This window comes from Mauremys reevesii, linkage group 12 (assembly GCF_016161935.1).
Source record: "Mauremys reevesii isolate NIE-2019 linkage group 12, ASM1616193v1, whole genome shotgun sequence".
NCBI lineage: Eukaryota > Metazoa > Chordata > Testudines > Geoemydidae > Mauremys > Mauremys reevesii.
Genome location: NC_052634.1, coordinates 33540785 through 33564757, shown reverse-complemented (window position 1 = coordinate 33564757; position 23973 = coordinate 33540785). Strand labels below are relative to the sequence as shown.

General features: G+C 47.8%; 1 protein-coding gene across 4 annotated transcripts in view; it reads right to left on the bottom strand.

The window, feature by feature from the left end:
- Positions 1-11709: 11709 nt before the first annotated feature.
- LOC120375536 (bone morphogenetic protein receptor type-1B-like) overlaps positions 11710-23973 on the bottom strand; it is a 279242-nt gene continuing 266978 nt past the window's right edge. For all 4 annotated transcript variants that reach the window (XM_039496235.1, XM_039496233.1, XM_039496232.1 and 1 more), the window contains 7 exons: positions 21334-21430; positions 20417-20555; positions 19637-19829; positions 17781-18078; positions 16756-16931; positions 14975-15105; positions 11710-11867 (listed from right to left, as the gene is read on the bottom strand). In XM_039496235.1, coding sequence (XP_039352169.1) covers positions 11742-11867; positions 14975-15105; positions 16756-16931; positions 17781-18078; positions 19637-19829; positions 20417-20555; positions 21334-21430 — 1160 coding nt within the window. In that variant the 3' untranslated portion in view covers positions 11710-11741. The remainder of the gene's footprint in view (positions 11868-14974; positions 15106-16755; positions 16932-17780; positions 18079-19636; positions 19830-20416; positions 20556-21333; positions 21431-23973) is intronic.

The window sequence follows — 23973 nt, the reverse complement described above, 5'->3', positions numbered from 1 at the left end:
CCTCAAACCACACGCAAAATGGTCCAGGGCCTTCTTCAAACCACTGCAATGTCACCTTCAGTTTTAGCAGAGGGCTTCATCCTGTACCAGTGGAAGTCAGCAGCTTACGAAGGAAAAGACTTCATGGAGAAGCTCAAGTATTGTCCCTTCTCTAGCATAAACAAAACGGTTTCTTCTGAAGGAAAGTTGCCAATGGAAAGACTTTTCAGAGACTAATGTGCCTTATGGAACCTGTAAAATTTAAAAACTTTATCGGGGTTGTGGGAAAATCACTTGGACTGCATGGGCTGTATTGTAAGTTCAGGACATCAGTAATTGACCTCACAGTCCCCTGCATCATAATTTGTCCCATATAGTTTCCTTCTACACAATAAGTTGGCAGAAGTGTTAACGGGCTAGACCGGACCTCAGCATTGGCAGGCAGCCTGTCCACTGCACCCCCCGCCCTTTTCTGGCTGTCAGAACTGCTGCCTCCATAGCACAAGGTAAGCGGCAGTTCACTGTTCAGAGCCATCTGACTCTGACACTACCAAGACAAGCTCAGAATGAGACAGGCATCTTGGGCCATCCCCTCTCCAGTGCAAATAAACCCTATTGGAAGCTTCTGAGACTCTTAGGAAGAAACTCTAAGGACAAGGCTCTCTGCTCCCCTTCTCCCAGTATGGGGCCCCAAAAGCCATGGTTTTGGGATCTGGTAGACTTGTTATTAATCATAGAATATCAGGGTTGGAAGGGAGCACAGGAGATCATCCAGTCCAACGCCCTGCTCAAAGAAGGACCCAATCCCCACACAAATTTTTACCCCAGTTCCCTGAATGGCCCCCTCAAGAATTGAGCTCACAACTCTGGGTTTAGCAGGCCAGTGCTCAAACCGCTGAGCTATCCCTTCCCCCACAGCTATAGCTCTCACCAAGGAGGAAATGAAAAGCTCTGGCATAATTTCAATGGGTGAGAAAAATTAACCAAGGAGAAATCAATGGTTAAAGCCTATTCAGGAAGGCCAGTACTAAAATACATCTTAAAGAGGAACTGTAATGTGGAGATAGACTATAGACTAACATCCAGACCCGTGAGATAGATACATGTTGCTATACAAAATGCAAACAAACCAAAACCGAGGAAGAAGGGTGGATTGGTATAATCAGCTATGAAAAAAATGGAAGGAAGTTGATAAGGGAAGTAAAGAGAGACAAGGAGAAATCTGCCAGCAGAGAAAAGGTCAACATGGAGGAGGAGTTTTTGAAAAGGGCAGTGGGAGAATTATCACTAATAATTCAGACCAGGCAGAAGAGTTAATTAGCGGAGAAGGAAAAGCCCAACAATAAACAACGACTGTCTAGTTAGTGGTAACAGGCCAGTGTTCCAGCCTAGCCAGGTCTCCGGGATGATGGGGGTGCATGGCAGGAGATCAAGGGACATGTCAGACAGCACCACGGGTGGCCCTTTCGTACAGATGAGCCCTGTCACTTAGCAAGCCTCTGAGTATGAGCCCATCCCACCCACCGCCCCTTCTAAATTAACAGTACATCCCCCCACCCCCATGTAATAACCAGGGGGGGTCCCAACACCCAGTCTGAGACCCCCTGAGTTAGATACCTCCGTCCGGGTCTAGTTCTGTGCGACTGTAACTAACCTGGGGGCGACGTGGCTGCACTCCAGCCCCGCCAGGCTCCAGCTTTTTCCATCCTTGCCCGCCCCGTGTGCGGGCGGCAGAAAGCCAGCCCAGGCCACAGCGTCCCTGCTCGGCCTAACCTAGGCCAGAGATGCCCCCCCCCCCAAAAGCGGGGAAGTTGTCCTGCCCGTTGACCTTGCCGAATGCCGGGGACCTGGAGCACCGAGCCTGGGTAGGGAGTGGGCCAGGTGCTCCCGGGGTCCTGACGGAAACTCGCCGCTCTGGCCTCTTCCGTGCTCTGGATGCTGGAGCAGCTGCTGTGCGTGAGCCGCTTCCTGCTGTATGCCCCCTCCATCGCGGCCCCAGCCAATGGGAACGCTGGTCCCAAATGCACGCGCTGCACAGACCGCCGGCTGGCGCGGGACACGGACTGGTCCCGGGGGCGGGGCCTGGCTCCCCGACAGAGACGCTGCTTTATTCCCATGCACAGTGTTCTGCACCCGGGGCCAACGATGGGGGGGGGGGGAAATCTGGTACAAATTACCGGGGCCTGGCGGTCCGGAAGGGGGCCTGGGGCCTGGCTTCGTCGGCCCTGTTGAGCCGGCCCGCCCTTGCTGGGGGGCCCGAACCCACTCTCGGCCGCCTTGTCTGCACCACCACCAGGCCAACTCACTTTCCCCACATGTTCCCTGCATGACCGGGAGCAGCCGGCTTGGTCCTTGCCCCTGCTCGCTGCTTCCCTGTGCCAGTGCCTCGGTTCCCGGTGAGGCTGCTGCTTTCCCCCACCCCTGAGACCGCACAGGCCAGGCTCCCGTAATGAGTGTTAGCGCTCAAGGAACCCGGTCACCGAGCCGGGCCAAGCCCTGCCCAGACCCAGACCCAGAGCCAAAACCAAAACCCACAAAAAAGCTGAGAAATATGCACACGCCTGCAGTTGGGGCACAGCAATAACTGACCCGCTCACACTGATTAACGCCCCCCCCCCACTGCATGTGTACACAGCCCACACTCACCGGAGACAAACGGGAGGGTGTTGTGGTACCCACCAAGAGCGGGGACACTGAGTTCCACCAGGGACTAGTACCTGCACGCACGTGCGCACACACACTGTAACCCCATCTCTCTCTCTCTCTCTCTCTCATACACACACACAAACACAGACTGTCACCCCATCTCTCTCTCTCTCACAGACACACACACACACACTGTAACCCCATCTCTCTCTCTCTCTCTCATACACACACTGTAACTCCATCTCTCTCTCACACACAGACACACACTCTGTAACCCCATCTTCCTCTCTCTCTCACACAGACACACACACACACACACTGTAACCCCATCTCTTCCTCTCTCTAACCCCCATCTCTCTCTCTGTCACACACACACACAGACACACACTCTGTAATCTCATCACACACACACAGACACACTGTAACCCATCTCTCTCTCTCACAGACACACTGTAACCCCATCTCTCTCTCTCTCTCTTTCATACACACACACACACACACACACACACACACAGACTGTCACCCCATCTCTCTCTCTCTCACAGACACACACACACTGTAACCCCATCTCTCTCTCTCTCTCTCATACACACACTGTAACTCCATCTCTCTCGCACACACAGACACACACTCTGTAACCCCATCTTCCTCTCTCTCTCACACAGACACAAACACACACACACTGTAACCCCATCTCTTCCTCTCTCTTACCCCATCTCTCTCTCTGTCACACACACACACAGACACACACTCTGTAATCTCATCACACTCTCTCTCACACACACAGACACACTGTAACCCCATCTCTCTCTCTCACAGACACACACACTGTAACCCCATCTCTCTCTCTCTCTCTCTCACACACACACACTGTAACCCCATCTCTCTCTCTCTCTCACACACACACACACATACACACACACAGACTGTCACCCCATCTCTCTCTCTCTCACAGACACACACACACACTGTAACCCCATCTCTCTCTCACACACAGACACACACTCTGTAACCCCATCTCTCTCTCTCTCACACACACACTGTAACCCCATCTCTCTCTCTCACACACAGACACACATACACACTGTAATCCCATCTCTTCCTCTCTCTAACCCCATCTCTCTCTCTGTCACACACACACACAAACACACACACTCTGTAATCTCATCTCACACACACACACACACTCTGTAACCCCATCTCTCTCTCTCACAAACACACATAGACACACACACTGTAATCTCATCACACACACACACACACACTCTCTAACCCCATCTCTCTCTCACACACACACAAACATACACACACACACACACACACTGTGGTGAGCTGCAGCCAGTTCGCACCGGTTCGCGGGAACCGGTTGTTAAATTTAGAAACCTTTTTAGAACCGGTTGTAAAGGGCTTTTAAATTTAAGAAAAGCTCCAGCAGCTCCCTGCCCTGACCCCTGACCCCAGCTCACCAGGCTCCAGCTCTGCCTCTGCCTCCTCCTCTGAAGGCTCCCCCTCCGGGCTTCCCGCCAATCAGCTGTTAGCACGGGAAGCCTGGGCGGGCTGAGAAGGGAGCAGCAGCTTCCTGCAGGTGAGCTGGGGCGGGGGTACAAGGAGGGTTGTAGGCGCCGCATGGCCCCGGCCCTGGCCCCGACCCCTGGCCGGGCGGCACGGCTCCGGCTCCCAGCTCTGGGCTGGGCCTCAGCCCCGGGCCAGCTCCCGGTCCCTGACTCTGGCCCGACCCTCAACTCTGGCCTGGCAGTGGCTCTCGGCTGGCCCCCAGTCCTGACTGCGGGCCAGCCCCCGATTTCGGGCTGGCCAGCAGCTCTGGCCCGGCCCCCAACTCCAGCCCAGCGCCCGCGGCTCCCAGCCCGCGGCTCCCAGCCCCGACTCTGGGTGGAGCAGCCCCCATCTCCAGGCAGCGCGGTAAGGGGGGCAGGGGGCAGGGAGAGGGTGTTGGATAGAAGGCGGGGGGTGGATTAGGGTCAGAAAGGACCAGGGGTGGGATGGGGCAGTGGGAGGCAGTCAGGGACAGGGGTTCCAGGGGCAGTCGGGACAGAGAAAAGGGGTGGTTGAATGGGGCAGGGGCTCTGGGGGGCCATCAGGAATAAGAAGCGGGGTTGGATGGGGCGGCAGGGGGCAGTTAGGGGAAAAGGAAGGGGGGTGGATGGGGCAGGAGTCCTGGGGGGGCGGGGCAGGAGTCCCGGGGGGCGGGGGGGCACGACCCCTTCGTGGGGTGAGGAGGAGGGAACCGGTTGTTAATATTTTGGCAGCTCATCACTGAGGACACCTGAGCATGTAACCTGAGACCCAAGGACGGGGGCTGGAGGGGAGTTTGGGGGCCCTACATTGGGGAAGGGAGGACACCAGGAGGGGGTTGGAGGGCAGGTGACACCTCTGCCCGGGACACTGGACAAAGGACACAAAGGCTGGGGGAGGAGCTGGGGGGAAGCTGAGTGAGGCTGGGGGGAGTTTCAGTTTGGAGCTGGCTGGGGAATGGAGGGGGCACTCAACGGGGCCTGGGCTCCCCAATGGGGCTGTGTCCTGCCTGGGGCCCCAGAAGGACCTAACGAAAGGGGGTCCTGTTGTCTGTACCGGCAAGACCTGTCTTGGACCGTGTTCCTCTCATCTAAATAAACCTTCTGTGTCAGTGGCTGGCTGAGAGTCCCGGGGAATGGCAGGGAGCCGGGGGTGCAGGGCCTGGTCTCCCCCCACACTCTGTGACACACCCGCATGTGCCGTTGCCCTTGGGACAGTGCTGAGCGGCGCAGGCTGGGCCACGCACTGGGCGTGGGGACCTCGCACTTGTAACTAGAGGCTGGGGGCATCAGAGAGCGGCTCCATAGACAGACTCCCAAATGCTAAGAGCAGGGAGGGGCCCCTAGGGCCCCCAGAGAGAGAGAGAGAGAGAGAGAGAGAGAGATGGGGTTACAGTGTGTGTGTGTGTGTCTGAGAGAAAGAAAGAGAGAAAGATGGGGTTAGAGAGTGAGTGTGTGTGTGTGTGTGTGTGAGAGAGAGAGGGGTGGGTTACAGTGTGTGTGTGTGTGTGTGTGTGTGTGTGTGTGTGTGTGTGTGTGTGTGTGTGTGTGTGTGTGTGTGTGTGTGAGAGAGAGAGATGCAGTTACAGTGTGTTTGTGTGTCTGTGTGCGCGCGTGCAGGTACTAGTCCCTGGTGGAAGTCAATGACCCCACTCTCTGTGGGTACCACAACACCCTCCTGTTTGTCTCCGGTGTGTGTGGGCTGTGTACACATGCAGTGGGGGATGGGGTTATCAGTGTTAGCGGGTCAGTTATTGCTGTGCCCCAGCTGCTGGCATGTGCTTATTTCTCAGCTTTTTGATGGGTTTTTGGCTCTGGCTCTGGGCAGGGCTCGGTCCGGCTCAGTGACCGGGTTCCCCGAGCGATAACACCTGTGCGGTCTCAGGGGTGGGGGAAAGCAGCAGCCTCACCGGGAACCGAGGCGCTGGCACAGGGAAGCAGGGAGCAGGGGCGGGGAACACGCCGGCTGCTCCCGGTCATGCAGGGAACATGTGGGGAAAGTGAGTTGGCCTGGTGGTGGTGGTGGTGCAGACAGGGCCACCGAGAGTGGGTTTGGGCTCCCCAGCAAGGGCGGGCCGGCTAAACAGGGTGACGAAGCCGGGCCCTGGGCCCCCTTCCGGACCGCCAGGCCCCGGTAATTTGTACCAGATTCACACACACACACCCCCGTCGGCCCCGGGTGCAGAACACTGTGCACAGGAATAAAGCAGCGTCTCTGTCGGGGAGCCAGGCCCCGCCCCGGCCCCTTGGACCAGTCCGTGTCCCGTGCCACCCGGTGGTGTGTGCAGCGTGCACATTTGGGACCAGCGTTCCCATTGGCTGGGGCCACAATGGTGCGGGGATACAGCAGGGACGGCTGCTCCAGCATCCAGAGCACGGAAGAGGCCAGAGCGGCGAGTGGCCGCCAGGACCCCGGGAGCACCTGGCCCACTCCCTACCCAGGCTCGGTGCTCCAGGTCCCCGGCATTCGGCAAGGTCAACGAGCAGGACGAGGGAGGACCTACAACTTCCCTGCATTGAGGGGTGGGGCATCTCTGGCCTAGGTTAGGCCGAGCAGGGACGCTGTGGCCTGGGCTGGCTTTCTGCCGCCCGCACATGCGGGGGGGAGGGGGGCAAGGATGGAAAAAGCAGGAGCCTGGCGGGGCTGGAGTGCAGCCACGTCGCCCCCGGGTTAGTTACAGTCACACAGAACTAGACCCGGACGGAGGTATCAAACTCAGGGGGTCTCAGACTGGGGATTGGGACCCCCCCTGGTTATTACATGGGGGTGGGGGGATGTACTGTTAATTTAGAAGGGGCGGTGGGTGGGATGGGCTCATACTCAGAGGCTTGCTAAGTGACAGGGCTCATCTGTACGAAAGGGCCACCCGCGGCGCTGTCTGACATGTCCCTTGATCTCGTGCCATGCACCCGCATCATCCCGGAGACCTGGCTGGGCTGGAACACTGGCCTGTTACCACTAACTAGACAGTCGTTGTTTAATGTTGGGCTTTTCCTTCTCCGCTAATTAACTCTTCTGCCTGGTCGGAATTATTAGTGATAATTCTCCCACTCCCTTTTTCAAAAACTCCTCCTCCATGTTGACCTTTTCTCTGCTGGCAGATTTCTCCTTGTCTCTCTTTACTTCCCTTATCAACTTCCTTCCATTTTTTTCATTGCTGCTTATACCAATCCACCCTTCTTCCTCGATTGTGGTTTGTTTGCATTTTGTATAGCAACATGTATCTATCTCACGGGTCTGGATGTTAGTCTATAGTCTATCTCCACATTACAGTTCCTCTTAAAGATGTATTTTAGTACTGGCCTTCCTGAATAGGCTTTAACCACTGATTTCTCCTTGGTTAATTTTTCTCACCCATTGAAATTATGCCAGAGCTTTTCATTTCCTCCTTGGTGAGAGCTATAGCTGTGGGGGAAGGGATAGCTCAGTGGTTTGAGCACTGGCCTGCTAAACCCAGAATTGTGAGCTCAATTCTTGAGGGGGCCATTCAGGGAACTGGGGTAAAATCTGTCTGGGGATTGGGTCCTTCTTTGAGCAGGGGGTTGGACTGGATGATCTCCTGTGCTCCCTTCCAACCCTGATATTCTATGATTAATAACAAGTCTACCAGATCCCAAACCCATGGTTTTTGGGGCCCCATACTGGGAGAAGGGGAGCAGAGAGCCTTGTCCTTAGAGTTTCTTCCTAAGAGTCTCAGAAGCTTCCAATAGGGTTTATTTGCACTGGAGAGGGGATGGCCCAAGATGCCCGTCTCATTCTGAGCTTGTCTTGGTAGTGTCAGAGTCAGATGGCTCTGAACAGTGAACCGCCGCTTACCTTGTGCTATGGAGGCAGCAGTTCTGACAGCCAGAAAAGGGCGGGGGGTGCAGTGGACAGGCTGCCTGCCAATGCTGAGGTCCGGTCTAGCCCGTTAACACTTCTGCCAACTTATTGTGTAGAAGGAAACTATATGGGACAAATTATGATGCAGGGGACTGTGAGGTCAATTACTGATGTCCTGAACTTACAATACAGCCCATGCAGTCCAAGTGATTTTCCCACACCCCCAATAAAGTTTTGAAATTTTACAGGTTCCATAAGGCACGTTAGTCTCTGAAAAGTCTTTCCATTGGCAACTTTCCTTCAGAAGAAACCGTTTTGTTTATGCTAGAGAAGGGACAACACTTGAGCTTCTCCATGAAGTCTTTTCCTTCGTAAGCTGCTGACTTCCACTGGTGCAGGATGAAGCCCTCTGCTAAAACTGAAGGTGACATTGCAGTGGTTTGAAGAAGGCCCTGGACCATTTGAGGTGTGGTTTGAGGGCAAAATTTGGCCCAGCATCTCCTCGTATTCTTCTTTCCCCTCCCCCCACATAGCACTGTCACTGTCATTTGTCAATCTGTGCATTTTCGTAAATATTGTATTTCATTTAGTGCTGTATCATCCATAATATTTTCCTCTTAATCCACATACTAGAGTTATTCTAACTCCTAACTGAATATATCTATATCTATAACATATAAAACTGAACATCTTAACATAACAAATATTATGACCTACCAACTGGCATCTTAGAATCCCTTTCTTTCCGGAACAAAAAATTAAAATCATTGGGAACTCATTGGGACAATCAGCGAGTGGCTGGCACGAGGCCTCTCTCCCTTGCTACATACTGAGAGCATCTGGTTCAGGGCGCTTGGAGGAGTCTATCTGAAAGCTGCTGAACAGCGGGGTTGCACTGCACCTGCCAATCACCAGAACAGTGGCAGCTCAGCCGCTCTAAGATAAGTCTGGGAAAATAAATTTAAAAAACCATGGAATATTTTAACATAAACAAAATGCACATTTCCCTCCCTCTATTGGAGAAAAATGGACAAGGAAAAACCATCTGGAATACCATCTGCACGAGAACTAGCAAGGTCTGGGCCTCACAGCTTTGGGGTGGGCATTGCAGGGTCATTGTTAGGGAGAACCCTCCCTGCTGGGGATTACTGCTGGAAACTCACACAGTTATGACTGGTGGAACTTGTGAAGATTACCCCTAGCACCTTCGCTGTCCTCAAAATGGAGAGTAAAATATTTCCTCTCTTTGGTCATTTCTTATTCATGACCTAATTCTGTTGTCTGTTGCTGCAGCAAAAGCTGATTTCACTCCACTACATTCATCAGAGTTACGGAGGAATGAGAGCGGTGGCAGAGACCAGGATCTGTCCCTCGGTTATTATTCAACCTGACAAATTTCTCTCTATTCATTTGAGCGAGGACCTCAGGATTAAAATAATGTGCAGAGGCACAGTATATGAGGAATTGTTCAATCGCTGGTTCATTTCCTTTCCCATTTCCATCTACTGTCATTAATTACTTCGGGGCTTTGCATTTTTAACCACCATTATCTAATCACCAATGGGGACACCACAAAAGGGGTAATTTATAGTACAGTTGTCTCAGTGCACACAGGAGAAGAAAGAGAAGGGGTTTGTGTTATTCTTCCCACTTTGGAAAAAAACATTTCAGTAAAGAAAAACACAGAAACCACTGCTTTAGAAGGCCAGATCCTGCTCTCAGATAAGCATATGCATCATCCACTGAAGCCAATGGAAACTGACCTTAGAAAATGCTTAACCAATACTGAAACTCTTCTGGTCAAACTTCTTGAACTTTGCACATTTTTATCAGCTTTAAAATATGAAGTAATAATTTTTCAACCTATAAATAACTGAGGCAAGCCATGAAGCTGAACTCAAATGACGTTTACCTGGGTGACACAAATAAATCAGTTTTGTCCAAAAAGGGAAACACAATTCCTTTCCTTATGAATGCACTATGACTTACAAGTCCTCAGGTGGAAGACTCCATTACTGAGCAATGTCACCCACAGATGCAGAGGTTACTGCAAAGGCTGTTTAAAGTAACAAGAACGCTAAAGTTTCACACCAAGGTTTAAAAAAACCCATGAGCCTAACATTAGGCTCTAAATCCATAGTTAGGTGTTCAAAATCAGTGGCCTGTTCCAAAAGGGCTGAGCGCTCTTGGAAATCAGGCCTCTTGTTTCTGCATCTAAACGCAGATTTAGGGAATGAACTTTAGGCTCAGATTTTTGAACATGTTCAGCTCAGACTTTTGTTAATTTTCTCCCAAATACCTTCTATTAAACATAACTGGAGAAGAAAAACATATTGTGGGAAATGTTTTCCTAATGTTAGAAATGTCACTCCTTGTATGCATTTTAGAAAAAGAATTCTTTATGCATTTCTAGGTTTTTTAAAAAAGTGATAGGACCTGATAATGGTCAGAATAAAGAAATAATTCAAACAGTGTTTCAAAAGGAACTCTAAGAACTAATGTTTCTTTGTGCAGTAACCATGGAATTTATAATGGGCAAATGCTTGGACCAGATCGCCCTCACCTCTTCCACTGACTGCAGTGGGAGGTTTTGGTTGAAAGAGAAACACAGCACTGGGTCCAATTCTGCCTAAATAAATCCAAACTGCATGATCAACTGTCAGCAGCTCTGTCCTTTCAGTCCTTATCAACAGGAAGTTAAGAAGTCTCACTACATTTAAAAAAGTAACAACAAATAATCCCCCAGAATAAACGGGATATTTTTTTCCCAAAAGTGTTAATGCTTCTTTCACATGCTGAAGGGGAACTCTCACTTGTCTTGTGTATAAGTGTCTCCTATGCAACATTTTCATGTGCAGTTCACAGCAGTTTCACTCACCAGTGGTTTCTCTGGTAAATGAAAGGCCGTTAAGATGAACCAAACTCGTCCTTGAGTGAACTTGTTCCTTTCATATCAAAATTCTTTACTTTTCAGTAAAAAATGTGCTTTGGCTTATCCTAGAACCTAACGGAACCAGAAATACAAAGGGTGTATGAAAAACCACAAGGCGCACAGAACTGCCATTGCTACATGGCTTCTGTTTATCTCTAATTCAGTAAGTTCTGCCTGTGACAGGCCACCGGCAGAAAATCAAGGAAGTATCTTTACATAGGGAATCTTTCTAACCAGGGTACATCTACACCGAGAGAAGAGAACACACGGGACTGTGAAAAGTAGTCTCCATACGAAGGTAGCTTTTAGGACAGTTTCTTTTAACTTCAGAGCTGCTCCTCAATATTTTTGTTTTTTTGTTGGCATGCAAATCTTTTTATAAATAAAAAAAAGTCACTTTACTTTCATCTTCAGGCAAAGTTTCTTCCGATTTTTTAATGTAACAATATAGGTCTTTACTTCTCACGATAAGTTTCCTTTTCATAAAAATTTAAAACAGTGTCTTCTTTTAAACAATCAAAAATAAAATAAAATAAAAATAATGGGCTTTTACAGAAAGCAACATGCATAATCTTGAACCAGTTACTGAAATGGTAGTTCCCCCGGCAAACAGGGAGCAGACGAGCCTTTTCTGATCTTGTGTGTCAAAGGCTGCTGATTTTGCAAAGGCTCCTCCCCTCAAAAGATGTTAGTTAAATCTACAGTTGCTCTGAAGCATGACTGTGTTCAGGATCCATATTAGTGAATGCTTCTGATTTCTCTTCGTGTCCTCTGACCACAAGGGAAAGTCGTTTTGTATGGGCTTTCGCCAGAGATGTCTTTTGTTGAATCAGATTGTAATGTCCCGTGACTCTGACATTTTGGCAAGTGTTTTCTTTACTTGCAGGGCTGTGAGCCGAGAAGCAGGGTTGTGAGCCCAACACTCTCTCATGAGTTTTTCCATTTGTCTCAGGCACTGTGGAAAGAAAAGATTAAAAAGGCTCATACCTGGGTCAGCTGGAATGCAAGACTGCTGTCCCCAAAAACTGCAGTGTATTCTAAAGGCGATGCCAGGTGCCATGCCACAAATAAAGGTACACACTGGATGGGATGACATTTTCTGTATATCGACTGCAGTTCTCAGCAGGTCACTCAATTTGAACATTTATGACAAATTGGACTCCACATGTGGTTCAAAAATCCAACATCAGAAAAGCCCTTTTCCCATCTCCCTACCCTGAATGCTAAGGAAAACCTCTCTGATAACTTCCCCTTAATGTGGGCTGCATGACCCTTGTGCAGCAGGGCTTTGGGTGTGGAACGCAACACGGACGATAGGGTAGAATTCACCCTTCCAGTCTGCAAACTGAGCCCAGGGCTTCAGCACAGCCTGAGCATGGCAGCTCTTCCAGCTGCTGTCTCACTGAGTCGTCTTGCAGGACTTCTCACTCACCCGACTCTATTCTATGTTACCCTGATCGCCATAGTATGAGGCGATCTGGTTGATGTCTCCTGTCTGCCACAACGATTCCTTCTTTCGTGCCGGCCCACTAGGGAACAATAACTGCTCCTGACATGGGAAAGGAGGTGCAGAGGATGTGATGCACAGCTCTTCTGCCTATTCTTAGCCCCATCACAGAGGGCCCTCGCAGGCCATCTGCACTGGGGTGAATCCTAGGATTTAAATCACTGCAAGTCCCTGTTGCTATATTTGAAAAAAAATGGTTTTGGAAAAAACCCTTCCTGATGTTTGCATAAGGCCAGGAAGGCTTTAGTGGCCTGAGAGGGGCCCTAGATAGGAGTGTCCTGTAACCGGAGACATCCCTTGGGTAGGGAGAATCGGGATGATGTCTGGGCCCTGCACCCCCCTAGGGATGGCCCTGCTCGTCACCACTCCTTGATACCACCTCCATGAAACCTCCTTCATTAATGGGAAGAACAGTGCAAACAGCACAGGTCGGAAAGGTGGGTGTAGAGCATAAAAGCTTAGCAGCATTTACTAAATAACCAACGAAGCCAGAATCTTTTCTGAAAGTGCCTTAGATAAAAATGGGTTGGGAACCCATGTGGTCGCATGCTACTAATTTCCTAGGTTTGCTACCTGGCAGTGTGGTCCCCATCCTGGATCTGGTGATGCCAACTGCTCGGAGAAGAGTAGGCAACTCAGCAAGCCTGCCCAGCACCTGATGGGTGGTAGCAGCCAGACTATATTCTTTATTTCTCTGCGCTAAAGCCTTTCTAACCAGCCCCACTACAACAGAACTTCCCATCTGCCTGACTCCCAAGATGAAGTCCCCTTTAGGCTTTGGTCAGTGGCAGTGCGAGACGGGTGGTTCCTTCACTGTTAAACAAGTACTCAAATTTCCAGGGAGGGCGTGTGTGTGTGGGGGGTTAACCCACACCCCACTTCTCTGACCGCTTACAACTCTTGCAGCTTAGATCTTTGATCCAATTGCCGAATGCTCAACCGAACACTGCTATTCCCAAACCACACCTGTCTGCTACAATAACAGCACTACACTATCCCCTTCCACAAGATGAGTGACCTCCGCAGAGCGTCATCGTCAATCGGCAAGTCTGTCTGAGGTACATCCACTATTGCTCTACTGAGCTGAAATGCCATTTTGATTCATTAGAAATTCTCAGAGGACTGAGTTCAGATCCTCTCCTCCCCTCAAACCCAGCATCCCTAAAGGAAAAACACCAGTACGCTTGGGAATACCATTTCATAGAGCCCATTCTTAGGGGAAACATACACATCTGCAGGCAACGAGATGCATCAATACCTAGAGCCCTGCAAATCCACCGATAGCCGCTTTCCATCCGCGGACCATTTCTGCAGCTAGCAGTGCAGCTGTGGCTACAAATCCGCACAGGACTCAGACAGTCAGAGCAGGCAGGCAGCTGTGAGGAACCGTGGCAGGGTTCCTCCACCTGCCCCGGGAGGCAAGGACACTGGGGCTGCTTGGGCCTCAGGCCCAGGGTAAGTGGAGGCTCCTCACAGCTGCCAGCTCAGAGCTGCTGCCTGGCCATGGTAAGAGCTGGGCAGGCAGCGGTGAGGAGCCGCAGTGGATCCTCCACCTGCCCTGCGCGGGGGCCCCCGAGCAGCCCCAGCACAGCTCCACAGGTCTCCTCCCTCCCCTCGGCCAGGCCGGCGTGTAGCCCAGGCAGGGAGCTGCAGCGGACTCTCCTCCTGCCCATGGTGCAGCGGGGGCACCAAGAGCAGCCCCCAGCCGTGTCTCCGCCTGCCGACTCCACGCAGACACCTCACAGCTGCCAGCGCACCTCCCCCCCCGACTGGGGGGGTGCCTCAGCTGGCCCCCAGTGTAGCACCCTGCAAATCCATAGACACTGCAGATATCCGCAGAGAATTTTTGCGGATGCTGGATCAGATGCGGATACAATACAATCTCCTTTTTAAAAAGCACAGCGTAAAGGCAAGCGGACCCCAACGTAGCCCATTAGCTGTATTTCTAAACAAGTGCGCTAGGTGAGGGTTTTGGCTGTGATTCCTGGATGCTGTGGTATTGTGTACAGATGGTGAAAGGAAACTTACTGGAATCATGCCCTCAGGACTGCACGCCTGGGATTGCCCCCATCGCAACAGAACCAGGGCTCTCAGAAAAAGGGCCACTGATAATCGTAGCCCTGATTTAAAACAAACAGCCGTCCCCAGGGCACTGCACAGTGGGTAATTTTACAAGTAGGTTGAGCTTCCGGACAGCCACTGTTTAACAATAGTAATTCTGACAAGGGAAAGGGAAAACATGCATAAGAGCAGAGCTGAAACATACAGTCTGCGTGCGTTCGGCTTTCACGATGTGATTCCGGTCGGTAAGAAAAACATAACACATCTCTCTGAAAAGACTTCTGGCCAGCTCCTCAGGGAATCTGAGCATCTACTTTCGTTTTGGGGCAACATGGCGGGTGCTAAAATCAAATATAACCATCTCACTGATCCTAACAGGCACAGTGCTATGTTTGAAAATCCCACCTGTCTATTCTGGATGAAATCACCACAGTGTTGAGAGCAGATAAATGGCAACGTAATTAAACTTGCTTTATTTTAAAAGGATTTCTTACCTCGTCACTGCTCCATCTACTGGGTAATGAGGGACGGAGCTTCTTGCTGCACACGATCTCCCGCATGTCCTTGCAGGAGGGGTCGGTGGGCACAAGATCATGGTATGGAAGCTGGTATTCTTCAACTATTCCTGAAAGAAACATTTTCCAGATGCATCATAACTGCAGGATAAAAATCCCAGGGGACTAAGGATGTCTGGACGATATCAACTACACCCTTTTGGACTCTACCAGTCACACCTATCTCTGTCTTACTCAGCATAGACACTAAGGGTACGTCCACACTACCCGCTGGATCGGCGGGTAGCAATCGATCTATCAGGGATCGATTTATTGCATCTCATCCAGACACGATAAATCGATCCCTGAACGTGCTCCCGTCGACTCCAGAACTCCACCAGAGCGAGCAGCAGAAGCGGAGTTGACAGGGGAGCCATGGCCATCAATCCCGCGCCATGAGGACAGGAGGTAAGTCGATCTAAGATACGTCGACTTCAGCTACGCTGTTCTCGTAGCTAAAGTTGCGTATCTTAGATCAATTCGCCTCCCGCCCCTAGTGTAGACCAGGCTTAAATAGTATTATCCATGTGAGCTATTCTTTCTATTTTGCTTTAGAGAGGGGGTCATCTTTTTCACGAAAATGAAGTATGCATCTGACAAAGTGGGTATTCACCCATGAAAGTATATGCTCCAATACATTTGTTACTCTATAAGGTGCTGCAGAACTCTTTGCGGCTTTTCTGGGTTTGCGGCCTGTAATAATACCATTTGGGATCCAGATCTCACAATCTGAGTATGAGCGGATTTTGGACCTGATGCTGCAACGTGATACACATGGGTGGATTCATGGGCCTACAAAGAGCCTCAATGACTTCAAATGGCATCCAACTGTAATATCGGGGCCTCATTCTGTACGTGGATAGCAGATGGCCAAGAAAAATTCAGGATGATGTTGGAATGGTGATGGCTGAATAGGTGCCTCTCTTCCCTCTTACTAATTCCTGCATCCTGGCTGCATTTCTGCCTGCCACGTAAGCAACTTGTGTTTTTTTAAAGACAACAGAGAGAGAACAACAGTCAATTGCCTAATAGTTGTCTGTTTAAATCATTTGTTAACCGTAACACCTATGCAAAATCACCTCGTTTTCTTTCTGCTCAAACAGCAGAGTGTTCCTACTTCAGCAGAAATGTTTACCACTCTGGGGCTATGTCTACACTACCGCGGTAAGTTGACCTACACTACACTACTTGACATACGTTAGGTGCAGTTACCGCGGGGTCTACACCATGGGGGGTGTCGACAGGAGAAAATCTCCCGTCGACTTACCTTACTCTTCACATTGGGGTTACCGTATAGGGGTCGCCTGGAGAGCGATCTGTAGTCGATCTGGTGGGTCTTTACTAAACCGACTAAATTGACCGCTGGTGGATTGATCTCAGAGCGTCAATCCTGGCTGTAGTGTAGACCTTCCCTGAAAGAGCCCACAAATTAGCTCCATGTTCTCACCACAGGGATGAATCATTGCATCTTTAAGTAGGCTACAAAAACATAGTGTAAATCTTTGTTGTTAAACTCAGACTGAAGCTGAAAAGCCCTCAGTGCAAGGAAGCAGAAATGAATAGGCTCAGGACTGCCAAGGTGTCTACCCAGGTTAGTTTATTGCAACAAAATCTACTACCCAGAAAGAAAGGACTGAACTTGAAGCTTCAGGTTATAAATGGAGTTTGCTGCTACAAGGAAAAGTCACGCCCCACTTACCAACAATATGTTTCCCATTTACCTTCTGACACACATCTCCTTGCTACCTCCCAAAGGATGAGTCCAAAACTGTACATATCGGCCATGAGATAGGACTGGAAGTGATTCCTCTTCAAGCTTTGATCCAGCACCTCAGGAGGCATATAGCGCTTTGTTCCTACCCGAGTGTTACGTGGTACGTCCACCCCATTTTTATCACTAAAAGGAAAAAAAAAGAAGAATCAAACATACAAAAAAGTAATTTGAAAAAAAAAATCACCTCAGAAAACCCAACTGGATGTGGAGAAAAAACAAATTCAAACAAAAATCATTCTTGAGCAAGGTCAAAACTAATGCATAATCTTAATGGAAAACTTCTTCTAGAGAAAGGTACTGACTATGACAGCCCCTCCTTCTTAAAAGGCTTACTTGCCTCAGGCGGTATTAAGCATTCGCACGCAGAACCACAACAGAGAGAAGACTCAACAGGGACCATGGTAACATTTGTGAGATTTTGTTTAGCATTAGACTTAACGCTAATGCAGGCGATACCAATCAAATCTTCATTAAATGTTGTTTTCTTAACATGTTGTTTTCAGCATGCAGTAATATTAATCGGTTGTCTATTAAGGACAACTTGTTGAAAATGGAATTTGTGTGCAAATACTACTAGAACTACAATTTAAATACAAAACCGCTATTTATAAACATGCAATATATAATATACAGGTCTGTCACATCTTACACTCGGGTTACGTTCCGCAGTCAGAGCGTAAAGCGAAAATCGCATCTAGTCAAAATTACGTTGAGTGTAATGGCGGTATAGTATAAGAGTGTATCACAAACAATAAAGAGTCCTGAGGTACCTTATAGACTAACAGACGTATTGGAGCATGAGCTTTCATAGGTGAATACCCACTTCATCGGATGCATGTCAATGATACAAAAAGATACCGTGGTATCTCTCTGATCCTTTCAATTAAAGATCACCCATTTTATTGCTGACATTAACAAGCCTGGGGGCAGGAAAGAATTCACCCACAAAGAAATGCACCTCATTTTACTCACCTAAACCATTTAACTGCCAAGCCCAGGTCTGCTATACAGCAGGTTCCATCCTTTTTCACTAGGATGTTCTTACTTTTCAGATCCCGATGGGCAATAGCTGGCTTGACTTGAGTCCCGAAGATCTCCATGTGCAAGTGGCACAAGCCGCTAGCAGAGGAATAGGTCAGATTTAGCATGGCTTTTGGATCCAAGGGAGTGGATTGCAGATAATCATACAGGGAGCCATGCTCATGGTAGTCTGTGATAAGATACAGTTCGGTGAAAGACCCTGTACATTTAATGTCCGCAGCAATGAACCCTATGCGGGGGGAGGAAATATTTTCAGATTAATATTTTTCGGGGCTTTTGAACACCACACACGACTCTACATTCTTTCTCAGCTACCTGTGAGTTTCAGCTACAAAGTTCAACTTCTTTATCCTATCTATATTGTATTCAGTTAGTAAGGATATGAACCATGCCTGCATCAGCACGTATTAAAAATGTGCATTATACTGCATGAAAAAAGTGTGCAACAATTACTCTGAGTGATTCCAAAGCTATATTAAGACCAGATCATGCTAAAGGTTATCAGTGGTTTCTGTCTAATCCCCAGGTTAAGGGTTAAATTGTGATCGAGGGGTACGGGGACTTCACAAAAAAACCCAAACCCTCTCTGTCCTTTGCTTGTTCAAGGGAAGAGTCGAAGGAACTGCTCAGCTAAGCAAGGTCGCCTCATCTCAAAAAAGATATACTGGCACTAGAAAAGGTTCAGAGAATGATTAGGAGGTTGGAATGGGTCCCATATGAGGAGAGATTAAAGAGGCTAGGACTTTTCAGCATGGAAAAGAGGAGACTAAGAGGGTATGTAATAGAGGTATATAAAATCATGAGTGCTGTGGAGAAAGTAGATAAGGAAAAGTTATTTACTTATTCCCATAATACAAGAACTAGGGGTCACCAAAATGAAATTAATGGGCAGCGGGGTTAAAACAAATAAAAGGAAGTTCTTCTTCACACAGAACACAGTCAACCTGTGGAACTCCTTGCCTGAGGAGGTTGTGAAGGCTAGGACTATAACAGGGTTTAAAAGAGAATTGGATAAATTCATAGAGATTAAGTCCATTAACGGCTGTTAGCCAGGATGGGAAAGGAATGGTGTCCCTAGCCTCTGTTTGTCAGAGGGTAGAGATGGATGGCAGGAGAGAGATCACTTGATCATTACCTGTTAGGTTAACTTCCTCTGGAGCACTTGGCATTGGCCACTGTCGGCAGAGAGGATACTGGGATGGATGGACCTTTAGTCTTACCCAGTACGGTCGTTCTTATGTTCCTATGTCTGCTCAGTTCTTGGTCACTCTAGGGACATAATTGTGTGGGGAAGGATCACACAAACGCCCAGCAGCCACAAGAGAGACATACCTCCTGACGGCTCTCCCTAGATTAGTGTGGCTCCACATCGCCCCCTACAGAGAACTCTGTACAACATGCATAACTGAGTTTTAAACAAATACCCTGAGAATGCCTTCAGTGTCTCTTCTTTTTCAGTTCCACATGGTGTCATTTTTAAGTGTTAATTCAGTGGCCTGGAGTTTGCTTTCTAAAAAACGAACCCCAGACACAGGTGGGAAAAACAGGTGTGTGGTTGTTGGGGATTACAACCTCCCAAAGCCAGTTACTCTCTTTCTGCATGGAGACCCAAACAATTTGCTTTTTGACATCTGCCCCATGGAGAGAAGCATTTTGTGGTTAACGGCAAAGCACAGCAGGTAACAAAATGCATGAAGAAAAGGACATCAGCAAGTACAAAGTTATTAGTAAGAATAACTAAGAAACTTAAAACGGCATCATCTCTATCTTTTATTTCGCTCACTCACCCAAAATGTTTTCATGCCTCAACAGGACAGTCTGGTAGATTTCGGTCTCTCTCAACCAGCTGGCCTCCTCAGTGGAGAAGAACACTTTTACAGCTACTTTTTCTCCACGCCACTTTCCCATCCAAACTTCTCCATAGCGACCTGTACCTGTCTGTTTCACGATCTCAATCTCCCTTGCTATATTCCTTTGGACCTGTTAAATCCCAAAAAATGCCGTTTAAATATACTCCACAACATGGGTTTCATCTCTCTTTGTCCATCTCCTTCTCTCATGCTAAAACACAGGAACCCTTGCACAAAGCTGGAATGCACGGGGCACAAGTCAGATATTAGGAATGGCAATATACAGAAACCTGTAGGAGAACACTTCAACCTCCTTGGACACACAATAGCAGATTTAAAGGTGGCCATCCTGCAGCAAAAAAACTTCAGGACAAGACTTCAAAGAGAAACCGTTGAGCTTCAGTTCAGTTGCAAATTTGACACCATCAGCTCAGGATTAAACAAAGACTGTGAATGGCTAGAGAAACAAAGCAGTTTCTCCTCCCTTGGTGTTCACACCTCAACTGCTAGAACAGGGCCTCACCTTCCCTGATTGAACTAACCTCGTTATCTCTAGACGGATTCTTGCCTGCATATTTATACCTGCCTCTGGAAATTTCCATTACATGTGTCTGACGAAGCGGGTATCCACACATGAAAGCTTAGGCTCCAATACATTTTAGTCTATAAGGTGCCACAGGACTCTTTGTGTGTATCTAAATTACATTCCTTTCTTACCAGCAGAGGGAGACTAGACCCACTTCCTGTGCTCTGAGACCATTCAATCGAGTCTTTCAGGGTTTCCCCTGGAGGAAAGTAAGTCTCATCCTGTTCAAGTCCAATGCTGAAACGAGTTCTGGTTGCTTGCCTTTTATGCCTATGATTTTAGCGAAAATTAAATTAGTTGTCAGTACAATGAGGAACGGATGCTATATAGAATACGCTACTCACATTTAATTTTTAGTCATTCAGAAGTCTCCAGCAATTACCCAAAGTACGAGCTAAACTCATCAACGACTATTTTCTGATCTATTCGCAACATCAGAATGCTTTCGGTCTATGAAAGGGGCTGACTATCATCCTGCTGGGGAATCCAGCATAATTTTGCATAGCCAAGTACCAACTTTAAACCCCTAATTCAGAGAATAGTCCTAAAAAGAGGCAGTAAATCCCTCACCTTTTAGTTATGAATGTTGTGGGTCTTTTATGACCAACGAAAGGCATTGTTATGAATTTACCTGTGCTTTCTGAATCTCCCTGCCTCTTTGGGTAGAGTTTGTGAATTTGTGTCAACCTTGTGTACAAGGGTTGTGAGCTTTATTTACTACAGCGTGTCTTTGCACCATTGTTTTCTTTAATTTTCACTGTATACTACTCTGTGTTGTTTTCCACTGGAAAGCTTTTTAGGACATCCTTTCTACAAAGGATGCTATACAAAAGACCAACTATTTTATGGGACATTATATTGATGCCTTTGTGATTTTAACATTAACAACATATACAATTTTTCCCTATAATAAAAACAATGTGTTTTTAATTGTTCCCCAGTTCCCTCCTGTTAATTTTTTAATTTTACAGTTCATAAACCGCGGGGTGGGGGGAGTGATGTTAGGAAGAATTCTGAAGCAGACAAAGTTGAAATACTTCTGACTTACCTGAAGTACCAGAATATGTTGAGAAGTACCAGGAGTATATTGCAAACGGTCACTGAGATCAGCAAGGCCCTATGGCGAACGTTTCCTTCAACAAAATCTGGTTTAAAAAATCAAAAAAAGCTTTGTACAATGGCTGTGGTTTTGTCTTAGAAGCCAACGCTGCTCTCTCACACCTGAGATGTCTTTCCCATTAGGTTGGGTGTAACATGCATTCTGCCTTCCTGGGGTTAGTTTCCCATGTAAAAAGACACACAAGAATTTATAACTCTATTAAGCAAGAGAATTGTTCCCTTTCTTTTCTACTGCAGCATTGTGTAACACAGCACTTGATTTCAGACCCATTTGAGGTGTTCCGTCTTTAGCCCTCATTGAACAGGGCAAACGCAGCACATGGAACAGCAATCAAGGGCCTGACTGACCCTGCAGTCTTTACTCAGACAAAGCTCTCACTGGTAACTCTGGCGCTTGTGACTGAGTTTGCAAGGGAGTATTTAGTCCACTAACCCCCACCGCCTCAAACCTGGGATTTATACTCCTGTATCTTACATATCTTGTCAGCTGGGACACAGACTTTGTCCTGTTTGGTGCCTCTTTATCTTAATTCACTTTTATTAATTTCAGAAAACTGAGAGTCTTAACAAAAGCAATTCCTATACCCAACTGTCTCTACCCTAGCACAGAAGACATACAAGGGATGTCTAATCCCTGCTAGGGCATAGAGCTAAGGTCCTTACCGTTATATTTACATCAATGTAAGGATCTCTCTCTCACACAGCACTTTAGCAGGAAAAATTATTTGTTTTTTATTCTTGCACTTGTGGGAAAATGTATCACTGCAGATGAGCCATTCTTTAAAACCACTTCAAAATGCAACGTTACCAAGCAACAGGTAAGAATTGTGATTATATAAAAATAACTGAAAAGTTTGAATTAATCCTTGCACGCTATACCCATTTTCTGCTCTAAAATTTAGCTGTCATCTCCACATTTGTAGCCGCATTTCAAACATGCGTTGGACTGTCGTGCATATTCTCATGCTGAAAACTGAAGAAATCCTGCGCCATTTTCTTTTAAAACTACAGAGTCTCAAACTGTGATACTTTAGCACACTCCCCACCCCCAGCCTGGTGGTCACTCTTATGCAGATAAAGATGAGATTTTCTCAAGTCCTCACCATCTGATTGTCTTGCATCTTCCACACAAATCCTGAACACACAGTAAATTGTGACAATTCTAGCCTTATTGACTCACCCTGGAATAAAACTATTATGTTTCAGATTTACGAGGGCACGAGTCAGCAACCTTTCAGAAGTGGTGTGCCGAGTCTTCATTTATTCACTCTAATTTAGGGTTTGCGTGCCAGTAATACATGTGAACGCTTTTAGACGATCTCTTTCTATAAGTCTATAAGATATAACTAAACTATTGTTGTATGTAAAGTAAATAAGGTGTTCATAATGTTTAAGAAGCTTCATTTAAAATTAAATTAAAATGCAGAGCCCCCTGGACCAGTGGCCAGGACCCAGGCAGTGTGAAACTCAGCCTGCGTTTCGCCTTCGGCACACGTGCCATAGGTTGCCTACCCCGGTACTAGGGTAATGAGACAATGAGGATCCTAGGGGAATCTTGGCTTACTGTCATGCACTTTTCTTTTAAAGATCCAGTTCCCTCTCCCACCTTTGCTTCCAACTCTTTCCTTCTGTCCCCTTCCCATCATGAGCAGAGATGACCTACCATTATCTGCCTTGTGGGCACATTGGTCATGTTTTAACCTGACATTACCTGATCCTGGAGCATTAACAATGTAAACATTCAAGCCATGGCCATCGCCTTTGAAAGGAGACACTGACACAGAGCCTATCAGGAAAAAAACTAGAGCACATCATTCTCATTGGAGCAGCAGATTTCTACCTGGACTGTCTCTCTGTGTGTGCTGGGAGCTGAAACTGAGAGCCCGCTGGGGAGTCCAGTTCTTTCTGTGAAAGAGATGGCAGCTCAGGGGGCCAAGCTGCTATTTCATGGTTTGTTAGCAGTCTGGGTCTGCCAGTCATTTCCCTCTAAAGGTGGCTTGGAACAGTTGAAGCTGTCACTGCCTATTAGCTCAGGAGAGGCTAAACAGAGTCTGCAGATGATAGGGGGAGAATTCTTCATACTTTGGAGACTAGGAAAATACGTTTGCAGCAAGGGGGTTCTGGTTTCATAGAACATGTTACCATAAAAACTGGCCTGGCCGTTTGTGTGCTTCTTTAGCACAATGAGTGTTGAGTGCCACACACACACAGGGCTCAGTTCTGATCTTGCTTACACCAGAGGAAACCAAGAAGTGACTCTGTTCAGGTAAATGGAGTTATCCCCATCAGATACTGTAATGAGCTCACAATTAGATTCCCTCTTCTTTAGTATTATTAATGGATTATGTGTGTATAAAACTGTATAAAAATAAAACGCTGAAGAGGATTCTGCAAGGAAGAGTGGTTAGATTTCTATACACTGTGGCCAACATTTCCAAACTTGGGTACCCGTCAGGCACCTAAAATCCCTATTTAGACACTTGAATAAAAGTGCTGGGCATCCTCAACTTTTACAGAAGTTAAAAGGAGCTGCAAGTGCTCTGCAACTCTTAAAATAAGGCCCTTTATA